Raw genomic sequence first — 12792 nt, 5'->3', positions numbered from 1 at the left:
CATCACTGAGTGGGGAGAACCTGTTTAATGTTTTGATCGGAACAGAAGAGCTGTGTTTTGACCCACGACTACGCTGCCTCACCGTCACCCAGTTGCCCTGCTGCAGGGGCTCTGTTTCCGGAACCGAACAATGTACTAAGCTAGACGCATCCAAAGCCGTATCTAGAGCTCTAACATTCTTACTGTCCTCAATTAAAGTTTGGATGCGTGTCTCTAATTCTGAAATCTTCTCTGTCAGCCTAACTATTTCCCTGCATTTATCACATGTGAATCCCTCATCAGCTACAGAGATAGATAAACTGTACATGTGGCAAGAGGTTAAAGTAACAATAACAGGAGAAGCCATTACTCACTGTGCTTAATTAAATATTCTTACTGTGGTTGTTTGATGAACTTGTGAAAAACTGGAGCGAGAGAGAGGAGAAAAGAAAAACAGCGATAGGTTCAAATGAAAACGCTAATGACAAGCTAACGAGTGCTAACGCTTTGCATGTGTACTGCACTCACGGATATAAAATAAAAGTGAACGATCAAAGTTAATCTGATAAGATTGATCGATAATATCAGAAATATGGTGTGAATTAAATAATATTTTACCACTTTACAAAAAAAAAACAGAGAGTGATAGTGTAATGATAAAAACCTCCTAATCATCGGGAAGAAGGAGGCGGGAACCGGCAGACAATCAAATAACATTTTAATTACAAAATAAACATAAAACAGCGCACCAGCCCCTCACGGACGACTGGTGCGCTCAAAATAAAAACCACAACACAACTAAAAGCCCAGGCCTGGTCCTCTCTCATCCTTCACTGTTGTCACTCCAGTTTTATATCCTTCCATCTCCTACGTGGGACTCGAGACTGGCGGTGGGCCGCAGGTGCCACTGATTTGCCCAATCATTGCCAGCCTCACTCCTTGTTCCCACGTCCCTCAGCCCCGCCCCACTCGCCACATACCCCCATCGCCCCTCGCAGGCCAGGGGGTACCCACGAGACTGCGCTCTACTCCCCCCCCCCCCCTCCGGGGGGGACCGCTCACGGGGACCTGCGGGAACCTGGGGGTAGGACAGACGAGGCGAGAAAAGGAGAAAAGGAGATGGAAGGAGGAGCGACAGAGACGAGAGAGGGGAGAGAAAAAAAAAAAAAATTCCGGTTCCCAGACGCACACCTGCTCGGCCCTCCACCGGCTGGGTGATCTCCTCCGCGGTGCCTGGCGGTGGCACTGGACGTCCCTCGGCAGACGGTACGACACTCCTCCGCCACCCGGTGGACGGCGACGGCTCCTCCGGTTTTGGGCAGCCGGCAGGAGTCGCCCGTTCCCTGCTCCTCCCCGTTCAGGCGGAGGGCAGCAGGCTCCGGCTCTCTGGCGAACGGCGCAGACTCCTCCGCTCCCTCACTGAAGGCAGCCGACCCTCCAGATAGCGGGCGGTCGGCAGCGAGCTCGCCCGTCCCCGGCAACTCGCTCCAGCCCACCGCCTCGAGCGTCCATGGCGGCATCCTCCTCGCCTGCTCTGTGGCACCGCGGATTCCCCGAAGCGGCGAGGGATCTACAGCAGCGCGTCCCTCCTTCTCCCGGGCTTCGGCACCACTGTAATGATAAAAACTTCCTAATCATCGGGAAGAAGGAGGCGGGAACCGGCGGACAATCAAACAACATTTTAATAATACAAAATAAACACAAAACAGCGCACCAGCCCCTCACGGACGACTGGTGCGCTCAAAATAAAAACCACAACACAACTAAAGGCCCAGGCCTGGTCCTCTCTCGTCCTTCACTGTCGTCGCTCCAGTTTTATATCCTTCCATCTCCTACGTGGGACTCGAGACCGGCGGTGGGCCGTAGGTGCCACTGATCATTGCCGGCCTCACTCCTTGTTCCCACGTCCCACCCCACTCGCCACAGATAGTAAGATAAAGATTTTAGAGAAAAAATCAAATAAAAACAGCTACACGGAGCTCATAGAGAATAAAGTGAAAAAAAAGAAAAGTATTTCACAGTATTCACAGTTTCAATTGAATGACACTTCGCAATGACAAGGAAAAAAACTCAATCAAATTGCAATACATGGACTAATCTGGGTGCATCCAATAACTATAGAGTTTAGTTAGACTTCACTCGTATAACAAGTTCACAATTATAACTTTTGACAAGATCGGTTAACTCAAAACAAGTTTTGATTCAGTTGATTCTGTTCAATAACTCTGTATAGTATATATTAAATTTTGTAAATAAAATTCAAAAAGGTTTGGTTCAATACATTCAATTCAAAAGATTTCAGAGCAAAGATTCAATTTGGTTTGATTCAGAAATCTCAGTTCAAAAAGATTTAGTTCAAGTGAATGGTTCAGTTCGATAGATTCACCAGGAAAATTATTCGATTCTTCGGTTCTGCAAAACTCTGTGTGCGAAAAATAAGGAACAAAAAAATATATATATAATAGTTCCGTCTTCACAAAGATATCCCTTTGAGCGGTCTCTCGAAGGAAAAATAAAGAAAGAAAATGTGGCTCCGTTTCTGTGAACTTGCAGGTAATCTAAATTTTCCTACCCGGTTCCTGGGTTAGATTCAACTGTTCAGCTTTGGTCTCGTGTGGGTTGACTCGCCATCTCGCATCGTCCTCAAATAAAAAAAACCCTGACCTGTATATATACACACAGGCAACATTAAGTTCACAAGCATATCAATTCACCATTTCTAGTACAACAGTACAGCATTTGTTGCCCTGCTAACTTTGACCGTAATTCAACAACTCAGTCGACATTACTCCATCTAATTAAACAATAAATATCATCATCAAACAATATGAACCCTTGCAACTCATATACATTACTGCTTAGCCAACAAACCTTTTCTAACTTGTAATAAACCAGAACTCATCAGTTTCACATTATCTCTCACTCAAATACATCATTGCACATATGTGATTGCATATACGACTGTTTACACAGTGCAAAATGTGTACTCACCAAAATTCAAAGAAATAAAATCATAGATGTATTTTTATCTTTGACTCCTCTTTTTAGCTCTTGCTCAAAGTTATTCTGCTGCTAATATCATTAGTCTCATAGAGAAAAGAAAATGGCTTCTCGCATACAGCAACTAACGTGGTAGGGCGGGACTTTAACATAAACCTCACTTAACTGGACAGTCATTAAAATGTCAATCATCACACTAACATACGTTTCACTTTGATTTTATAATTTCTTACACTTTTATTATTAGTATTATTTCTGGTTAGTTTATTATTTTAACACTCTTTAATTTATTCCTTATTTTATAATAAATTTAAATTATACAGGGTTACACCCTTCATGTCACTTACTTTTGTGTATGTAAAAATTACTATGATAGTTATTGTCATGAGTCCGGACCCGGTGTTCCTCCCTCTCACCACCAGAGGGCGCCATTCTCCCGGACTCATTACCTTCACTCCGCTCAGCTGTGTCACCCACTCACACACTTACACTCACACCTGGTCACTAGTTTGACACACCTGTCACATACTCACACACACAGCTGTTCCCCATTTGTTCAGTAGTATATATTCTCCACACTCCCACCTCTCTGCCTGCCTGAATTAATGTTATTTGCTAATGTTTGTTGTCATTACGTGTCTCTAGTTCTTGCATTTCGGCTTGTTCCTGGTGATTAGTTTCTGTTTTGTTTTTGCCTTGTTGGCCTTTTTGTTTCATTCTTATTAAAGTTAATCTTCCCTGCATCTTGGACCCTGACCTTGTTCTTTCCACGGCGCTTTCGCTACCGCGCCGTGACAGAATTCAGGCAGCAAACATGGGTCCAAGCAGGGAGGTTCCTTGATGTCCGCCAAGGAGAGCGATGCATCGAGGACTATCTTATGGTCTTCTTCTGGGGAGGACTGGCCGAGCCCTTTAAATCTTTCATGCCAAATTGGCACCCCGACGAGATGTGAGGACTACGTGTACCTGACTCTTGATTTGAGTGGCTCAGCCGTCAGGGGGGGGGTGCCGACCCAGGAAATTCCTGGCGAGGCAGCCGAGCTCACGGATGTTCCCCTCTAGGCGGCGGGTGCCGCTCACGAGTCCGCTCAAGAGTTCCTCGCTCACGAGTCTGCGGGTGCTGCCAACGAGTCCCCTGAGGAGGCGGTGGGTGCTGCTCACGAGTCCCCCGAGGAAGCGGTGGGTGCCGCTGTTGTGTCCCCCGAGGCTGTGGGTGCCGCTGACGAGTCCCCCGAGGAGGCGGCTGGTTCTGCTCACGATTCACAGAAGCGGCGTTGTCCGCTCACGATCGTGGTTCTGCCCTGGTTTTCCACCCCACCGTCTCTGCCTCAGTCCCCTGGTCCCCCTCCTGCAGACGGACCTTGTAGTATATTGTCTGTATTCTCCTTCTTCCTTTAAACTCCTCATCTGATCCCGATCATCCTCGAGCACTTTTATCCTTTCGTTTAGCATACATACACACCCAAACTTTGAACAGCAAGGAGAACTGGAATATGCCACCTAAGAAAAATCCAATCCTATCCGACGAGGTGGAGGAGATAAAAAAATCTCTGGACTTCTTGTCGGCGGAGATTTCAACTGTAGCAGCACAACAAAAGAAAATAATTGATCTGATGGGGGAAATACAAACGCTAAAAAGGCAAAGCTTGGAGAAGGACCGAAAGATCGCTATTCTGGAGACTCAAGTTGCTGACCTCGAGCAATACACCAGAATTAACGATGTGGTTATCAGCGGTCTGAGAACCAAACACCGGAGCTATGCTAGGGTGGCTGCAGTCGCTGGGCACACTGCTGCCGGAATGAGCGAAGCTTCCGAGGCGGAGAAGGAGTCGCTGGAACAACAGGTGATTTGCTTTTTGGACAGCAAAGGCATCCATGTTGACAGCGGGGACATTGAGGCTTGTCATACCCTGCCGAACAAAAGCAAAACAGCCACTCAATTGGTAATAATCCGGTTCACGAACAGAAAAAAAAAGTTAGCACTCCTCAGACAGGGAAGGAAATTAAAAGGCACCGAAGTTTACATCAACGATCACCTCACCAAGAAAAATGCTGACATCGCCAGGAAAGCACGAATACTCAGAAAACAAAACAAGATCCAGGCAACATGGGCAAGAAATTGTAAAATATTCATCAAACTACATGGGTCGACACCTGAGGCAGCGAAAGTGATTGTGATCAGGGATATCACTGAGCTGGATAAGCTTGAAGAAGGAATGAATTGAGAGCAACAGAGGCCTACATAAGGTAACTGAAAACAAACTGAACTGAACTTATCAAACACAATGACCATGACAAACTCGGACAGAAACTTATCTGTTAAAAATGAACAACTGAACTTAGAAACTTTCAAATATATAGAACATAAACCACAAGATATTGAAAATGATATTGACCCAGATAATAATTTTTATATTGGTACTCACAGCCAGTGTGAATACTACACAGTTGAGCAGTTTAAAAAATACATTAAAATGGATAGCACAATATCAGTTATACATTTTAATAGTAGGAGCCTAATCGCAAACCTTTCAAAAATCAAACAATGCCTAAAACAAGTGGAAAATAAATTCACAGCAATAGCAATAACAGAAACTTGGCTCACAGAAGAACATCATGATTTGGTTGAGATTGAGGGATACACACTGTTTATCATCAATAGGAAACAATCCAAAGGTGGAGGGGTTGCATTATATATTGACCAAAGATATCAATGTAAAATAGTTAATAAAATGTCTTTTGCTTTAGATACAATCATGGAATGCATCACAGTACAAATTGAAATGGAAAAATCAAAAAACATTTTAATTAGCTGCATTTATAGGAAACCGGGATCAAATATTGACATGTTTAAGGGGAAAATAACAGAAATATTTAATAATAGCAATAATAAAAAAATGGTTTTTATCTGTGGAGACTTCAATATTGATTTGCTCAACCCACACGAACACAACAAAACTACAGAGTTCCTTAATTTGATGTATAGTATCGGTTTGTATCCCTCTATCACTCGACCAACCAGAATTACAATAAATAGTGCTACATTAATTGATAACATATTTACCAATGTCCTTGACTATAAAATTGAAAGTGGTTTAATAATAAATGACGTCAGTGTCCATTTGCCAGTTTTTGCAAACATACATAGCTACACTAGGACCTGGAAAGACAAAAAAATATACACAATGACCCGACACAGAACCCGAGAAAATATCAATAAATTCAAAGAGGATTTAATGAAACAAGATTGGGGAAATGTGTATGTAGATAACGCGAATGAAGCTTATGATTCATTTTTGACTGTTGTAATATCACTTTATGAAAAAAACTGTCCTGTAGTAAAGAAAGAGGTAAAACTGAAATCTGATGAAAAACCGTGGATAACTAATGGAATATTAAATGCATGTAAGAAGAAAAACGTATTATATAATGAATTTTTAAAGAAGAGGACAAAAGAAGCAGAAAATAAATACAAGATATACAAAAACAAACTAACCAGAATTATGAGAAGCAATAAAAAGAACTATTATAGTAAACTACTGGAGGACAATAGAAGCAATATAAGAAATACCTGGAAAGTGCTGAATGAAATTATCAAGAAAAAAAAAGGCAAAATTGGACACACTAACTATTTTTGACTAAAGATAATATAGAAGTTACAGATATGACCTTAGCTGCAAATGAATTTAATGATTTTTTTTGTTGGAGTTGGTCCAGGCTTAGCTGAGGGGTTTGCAAAGACTGGCAGTATAAATGATGTGATAAGCAAGAATGTAAATATTAATGAATCTATGTTTGTTAAGGAAACTGATGAAAATGAAATTATAGAGATAGTTAAAACATTTAATAGTAAAAAGTCAACTGACTGGAATGGTATTGACATGTTTATGGTAAAAAGTATTATTGGTTGTGTTGTTAAACCTTTAACGCATGTATGTAATCAATCTTTAAAAACGGGGGTTTTTCCAGATAAAATGAAAATGGCAAAAGTGATACCAATATATAAGGCTGGTGAAAAACATACACTTTCAAACTACAGACCTGTTTCACTGCTCTCTCAATTTTCAAAAATATTAGAAAAAATATTCTCCAAAAGGCTCAATAACTTCATTTCTAAACATAATATATTGTGTGATCAGCAATATGGTTTCAGGACTAATAGGACAACCTCTCATGCACTTATTCAATTTGTGGAAGAAATAACAACAGCAATAGAACAAAAAAAATATGCAGTAGGGATATTCTTGGATCTTAAGAAAGCATTTGATACAGTAGACCACAATTTCTTGATTATGAAATTACAAAAATATGGAATTAGGGGGACTGCACTTTCTTAGTTAAAAAGCTACTTATATAATCAACAACAATATGTTGAATTGCAAAACCATATTTCAAAGTCAAAGAAAATTACTTTTGGGGTCCCCCAGGGGTCAGTGTTGGGACCATTGTTGTTTAACTTGTATATTAATAATGTATGGGAGGTGTCAAAAACAAAAACACTGAAAAGCATTTTGTTTGCTGATGATACTAATTTAATCTGTTCTGGAGAAAATCTGGTCTCTAAGCTGGTGGTCTTAACAGTGGGATTTATAATTGTTGTAACTCTTATGACAACAACATCTTGTCTGTCTTTTCATGTTCAATGTTTATTACCGGTATTATTATTTTTTTCTTAGGTTGAAGTGCTACCAGGCTGCAGGAAGGATGTGTTTGCTGATATTATTAATCTTTTCATCTTAGCATTCATCATTCACATATCATGTTATGTTTTTTTTTCCACATCACAGTTTCAAAGGATTTTTTCGCTTTCTATCTTCTAAAAATTAAACAACCTACACATTCAGTATCAGAGGCTTGTGTACAACCAACAAAAGGTGCATATACTGTACACTTAAAATGCTTTTTAAAGGGGTCCTATTATCTTTTTCTTTTTTTTTTTTTACTTCAACTTCAGTTAGGTTGCCATTTTTTACATTTCAAAATGTTTCACGTATAATATTCTATCAAATTGTGTACCGGCATAAAATTAGTAAACATGATGTTTTGTAACATGAAGTATTATATATGATGTACTTTAAGGATAACATTCATAACAAAGATGAAAAAAATGAAAAATGGCTACAGCAAAATAAAGGTAGAGTCAACATACTGTAAAAAGGAGGAATTTAGTTCTCCATAAATGTACATAGTTCTAATACCTTTACGACTTGAAAGTCATTGTAAGGTTTCAAAATAAATCTGGAAGTCAGCCTTGAAATGGGTGTTTTGGGTATCTTTCATACCACTTACATTTGTGTATGTAAAAATTACTATGACAGTAATATGCCAGTAATTAAATTTTTACATAAAAATGTGAGTATTTTCTATCTTTAAAAAAATAAATAAAAATCAATCCAAAATAATTTAACATATATACATAAAAAAAGAATAAATAATTTTAAAAAATATGTGAAATGTGAGTTATTATATGAGTCAAAATCAACATCCAGTTAAAGGGGTCATATGATGCAATTTCAAGTTTTCCTTTTTCTTTGGAGTGTTACAAGCTGTTCGTGAATAAATAAGATCCATTAAGTTGCAAAGACTAAAGTCCCAAACCCAAAGAGATATTCTTTATAAAAGTTAAGACTCATCGTTAAAAATGTGTGTTTCAGAAAGGCGGGGCATAGCGGAGCAACAATAATGTACCGTATGTGAAAAGTAATGTTTTTTGAACCTTAAACTGCATAAACACATACAGTAGCATTACACACAAAAAAAAAACACAATATGACCCCTTTAATATTCTCAAAATGGTATTTATTAGCAATAATATATTTTGATCACAAACATCTCTTTGAGTATCATTTATAGAGGGAAAATTAGCTCTAACTCTGTTCATGGTATAGTGTTTTTTTTTATGAATATTTTCCACAATGTTCAACATTTTTGTGGGGACTTCAGAAATGTTTTTAATTTATATATACTATTTATATATACTGTTAACACTAGCACTAGAACAAACAAAAACTTCCTGCACCAAATTCCAATTGTTTTCAAAACATATTGATATTAGCTTGAGATAGGTCTACACATCAGTTAACATAACCAATAGATGTCCCTAAAACCTCACATTTATATTACATGTCTCAATTATTCCTTTGTCCCATTGAAGGAGGCTGTTTTTTGCTTAATGGATCCATCATGGCCCAGACTATCCCAAAATTCATTGCATGCAAATGAGGTCATGATATTTTTTTGAGAGAGAAATCACTGGATTACAGCTTATTCAGATATCTATATAAACAAATGGGGGAAAAAACTTTAAAACAGTTTAAATGTTAATGTTAAATGTTAAATGCAGTTTAAATCTTAGTAAGATGCAAGAGTTTATACTTGTTATTATTTACATAAATTGACCAATGTTTAGACAGGTTGTGGAACTTGTTCATACTGCTGAATACCACTTTGAATACCCAGCATTAATTTAACACTCTGTGTGTGGACATATATAAACACTGAAGCGGTGTTAATGAGATAATTAGGTGATTAACTGAGTGATGATTGGCCATTCTTTAGACACCTGATGTTAACAAGCAGAATCACTAAAGGAGAAAATCACAATTTGCATGTCACCATTATAGGGGTCAGTGTTTGCATTAGTTGGGATTTTAACCCTTGAATTTTTAAACATTAAATTTTGATAACTGAGTTATGACAGAAAAGACAAGACATAAAGTCAATGACTGGTGATGATTATGTTTTCGTGTAACTGTTGTTTGACCTGTATTTCTGAGCTCTCTAAGAATCTACTCTCTGAGTTACAGTAAATTACCTCTATTGGTTACAACAGCCTTGTGATTCCAGAGTGATAGGTTCTGTATTTTTCTATATATTTTGTAAGTTTTTTTTTTGCAAGCTGTTCTGAATTATTTTTATTTTTTTAGGCAGATACAGACATCACGAATCAGCATTTGAATCTCAACAACGGTGACAAACAGCATATTCAGATAAATAGATCAACTCTGACACATTAAAAATAGAAAAAAAATAAAAAATAAAAAAATAAAAGAATATAGTAAGAATCAAAGAGATTGCAAAGACAATTAAGCTCATAATTTATTCAAGCTGCAATGCATGATGGGAGCCATGGATGAGTTTTTATTGGCTACAACATGCTTTTTTGATGGTCACTGTTGTACTCTAAGATTAAGAATGCCAATGTGTAAAACTAATAGACTGAAGCTTTCATTTGTTCCTGCCTCGATAAAAATGCTGAATTCCACCATAAATAATGCTCATATAACATATTTGAACCTTGTGTTTTGCATTATATGTATTTTATATATCAGACTCATACATTGTATTTTATTCTATTTTTTTATTCTATTTTTATTATTATTATTATTATGTATTAAATATTTGACATACTTTTAAATATCCAGCGTTTAGTTGATCCTGATAAGCGCTCGTCATCACAGTTGTAAAGATGGCGGCTTTTTCCTTTCGTGAGGGGGTTTGCCACCACAGCATTTTTGTTTCCAGGTGAAACGTTAAAGAACGCGACACACACGTCTCCCAGAAATCCTGTATAATTCAACCAATCTGATGACAACTTCAACACTCCTGAAGTGTTTCCACATTTGTGTCCTATGCATCAGACGTTAACCAACGCTCCATGGGCATGAAGTCTGAGGTTGAGACTACAATTGTTGTGATTCTCATGCTGATTCTTGATATCTATGTGTCTGAATAACTAAAGACTTATTTATATCAAAGTAACTTTTAAAAACATCTCTCTGATTATGACAGATCTTGTATTTTTCAGCTTGTTGAAGAAATCAATAAAGAAACCCTAATTCAGGTCACACATGTGGTGTTTATTAGATCAAAACATAATCATCACCACATTCTTTTCTCTGCTTTGATTGGCTGTTATAACTCAGTTACCAACCCCAAACAAAATCTAATATTAACAATTTAAGGGTCAAGATCCCAACTAAAGTAAGCACTGATCGCTTAAGTGGCTACATAGAAATTTAGATTTTCTTCTTTGGTGATTCTGCTTGTTAACATCAGGTGTCTTCAAGAATGGCCAATCATCACTCAGTTAATCGCCTAATTAAATTGATAGGTACAAATTGATAGCCTGAATGCACTGTAAGTTGCTTTGGATAAAAGCTTCTGCTATATGCATACATTTAATTTTTAATTTAATTATCTCATTAACTTCAACACTGCTTGAGTGTTTATATGAGTCCACACTCAGAGTGTTAAATTAATACTGGGAATTTTGCTGTGTAAAGTTTGGTCTGAACTTTGCAGTTCAACTTAAAATCACTTAATGTCCAAGTTGTCCAAATTAATATTTTTACAGAGATGTTAGACACAAATATTATTGTGTTCTGTTCTGTGTAGTTTCTGTAAGGCATATTTCCATATTTGGACATCACACATGCTTGCACACATATATGAGAGAAAACGGATCCATCACCCACAACCACAGAACTTAAATACTCAGATGACACAGCCATCCTCCCTCTGCTTACAGACAACAACTCTGCACTGGATTATTATTATTACTTTGTTCAGTTGAGTAAAGATAATTATCTTTATCTTAATGTCACCAAAACAAAATAACCAATAATCAGCTCAGCATTCTATCCTTATTAACAACCAAGTGGTAGAAACTAGAAACAGTTGATAATTTTAAATATGTTGGGGTTACCCTGAACAATCAATTTACTTTATGATTAGCACATTAGTGATATTCAGAAAAGGAGCCATCAGAATGTCAGTTATCAGTAAATTAGAATTACTTCATTTTGCTCCTCATCTTCTTTTGCTGCTGTGTCAGAGCATGATTCAGTCTATTCTTTTATACAGCTCTGCCCATTTCTTTGGCATGTTATTGGATAAGAAAAAGGTCAAACTCATACGTATAACTACCATAGCTTCCAAAACAGTTGCTCTTTCCACGTAAGATTTGACAGAATTAAATAATAGGGCCATTAAACGTATGGAGACTTCAACTCAACAAAACAATAAGCATCCATTAAATTGGCACCCTATTTCCTTCAGGATGTATATACAGGGTACTTATAGAGGCCCTGAACAAAAGGCTTCGCTGAATAGGCCAGGATGCAGGCAACGATATAGGGCAGACTTTGCTAACTTAGTTTTTTGACATTCAGATTTTTGACATGATGTTGTGTCATGTTGACACTGTCCGTGGAATGGAATGCTGCTGTGAAGAAGAATTTCTCTAAATGGATAATAAAGTTTAAAGTCTAGAAATGTATGATTGTAACAGTATACAAACTTCATAATCACCGGGAAGAAGGAGGCGGGAACCAGCAGCAATCAAACTAACCTTTAATAATAAAATAAACACAAAACAGTGCGACAGCCCCTCGCAGACGACTGCCGTGCACAAACAAAACCAAAACATACTAAAGCCCAGTCCTGGTCCTCTCTCGTCCTTCACTGTCGTCGCTCCTCTTTTGTATCCTTACAATCTCCTCCGTGGGACTCGAGACCGGTGAGTGGAGCAGGTGTCGTTCATCTCCCAATCACTCCACCGGCCTCACTCCGTTCCTATGGCTCTCAGGCCCGGTTCCAGTCGTCACAATGATGTACTGTAAGATAAATTTAGGTATAAATGACAAAATGTTGAGAAATTAAACTGATAGTTATATATATACACAAGTTCCCTTTTGGAATGATCTTTCACATTGTGTGAATCATGCTTGGGGGAAATTACATTTTCTCTTAATACTGAAACCTGATTTGTTAACATTTATGCAGCTGCACAAACCAATGGTATTTCAGTCC

At 38.1% G+C, this 12792-nt stretch overlaps 1 protein-coding gene across 1 annotated transcript in view; it reads left to right on the top strand.

Annotated features, from left to right (window-relative positions):
• Window positions 1-7751, top strand: part of LOC132122339 (high choriolytic enzyme 1-like) — a 33364-nt gene extending 25613 nt beyond the window's left edge. The window contains exon 8 of the mRNA XM_059532488.1: window positions 7656-7751. Within this exon, the coding sequence (XP_059388471.1) occupies window positions 7656-7660 (5 nt within the window). The 3' untranslated portion in view covers window positions 7661-7751. The remainder of the gene's footprint in view (window positions 1-7655) is intronic.
• Window positions 7752-12792: the final 5041 nt, after the last annotated feature.

The sequence above is a fragment of the Carassius carassius genome, chromosome 3, assembly GCF_963082965.1.
Source record: "Carassius carassius chromosome 3, fCarCar2.1, whole genome shotgun sequence".
Lineage (NCBI taxonomy): Eukaryota > Metazoa > Chordata > Actinopteri > Cypriniformes > Cyprinidae > Carassius > Carassius carassius.
The sequence above is the reverse complement of the archived record's forward strand: the minus strand, read 5'-3'. Positions and strand labels throughout refer to the sequence as shown.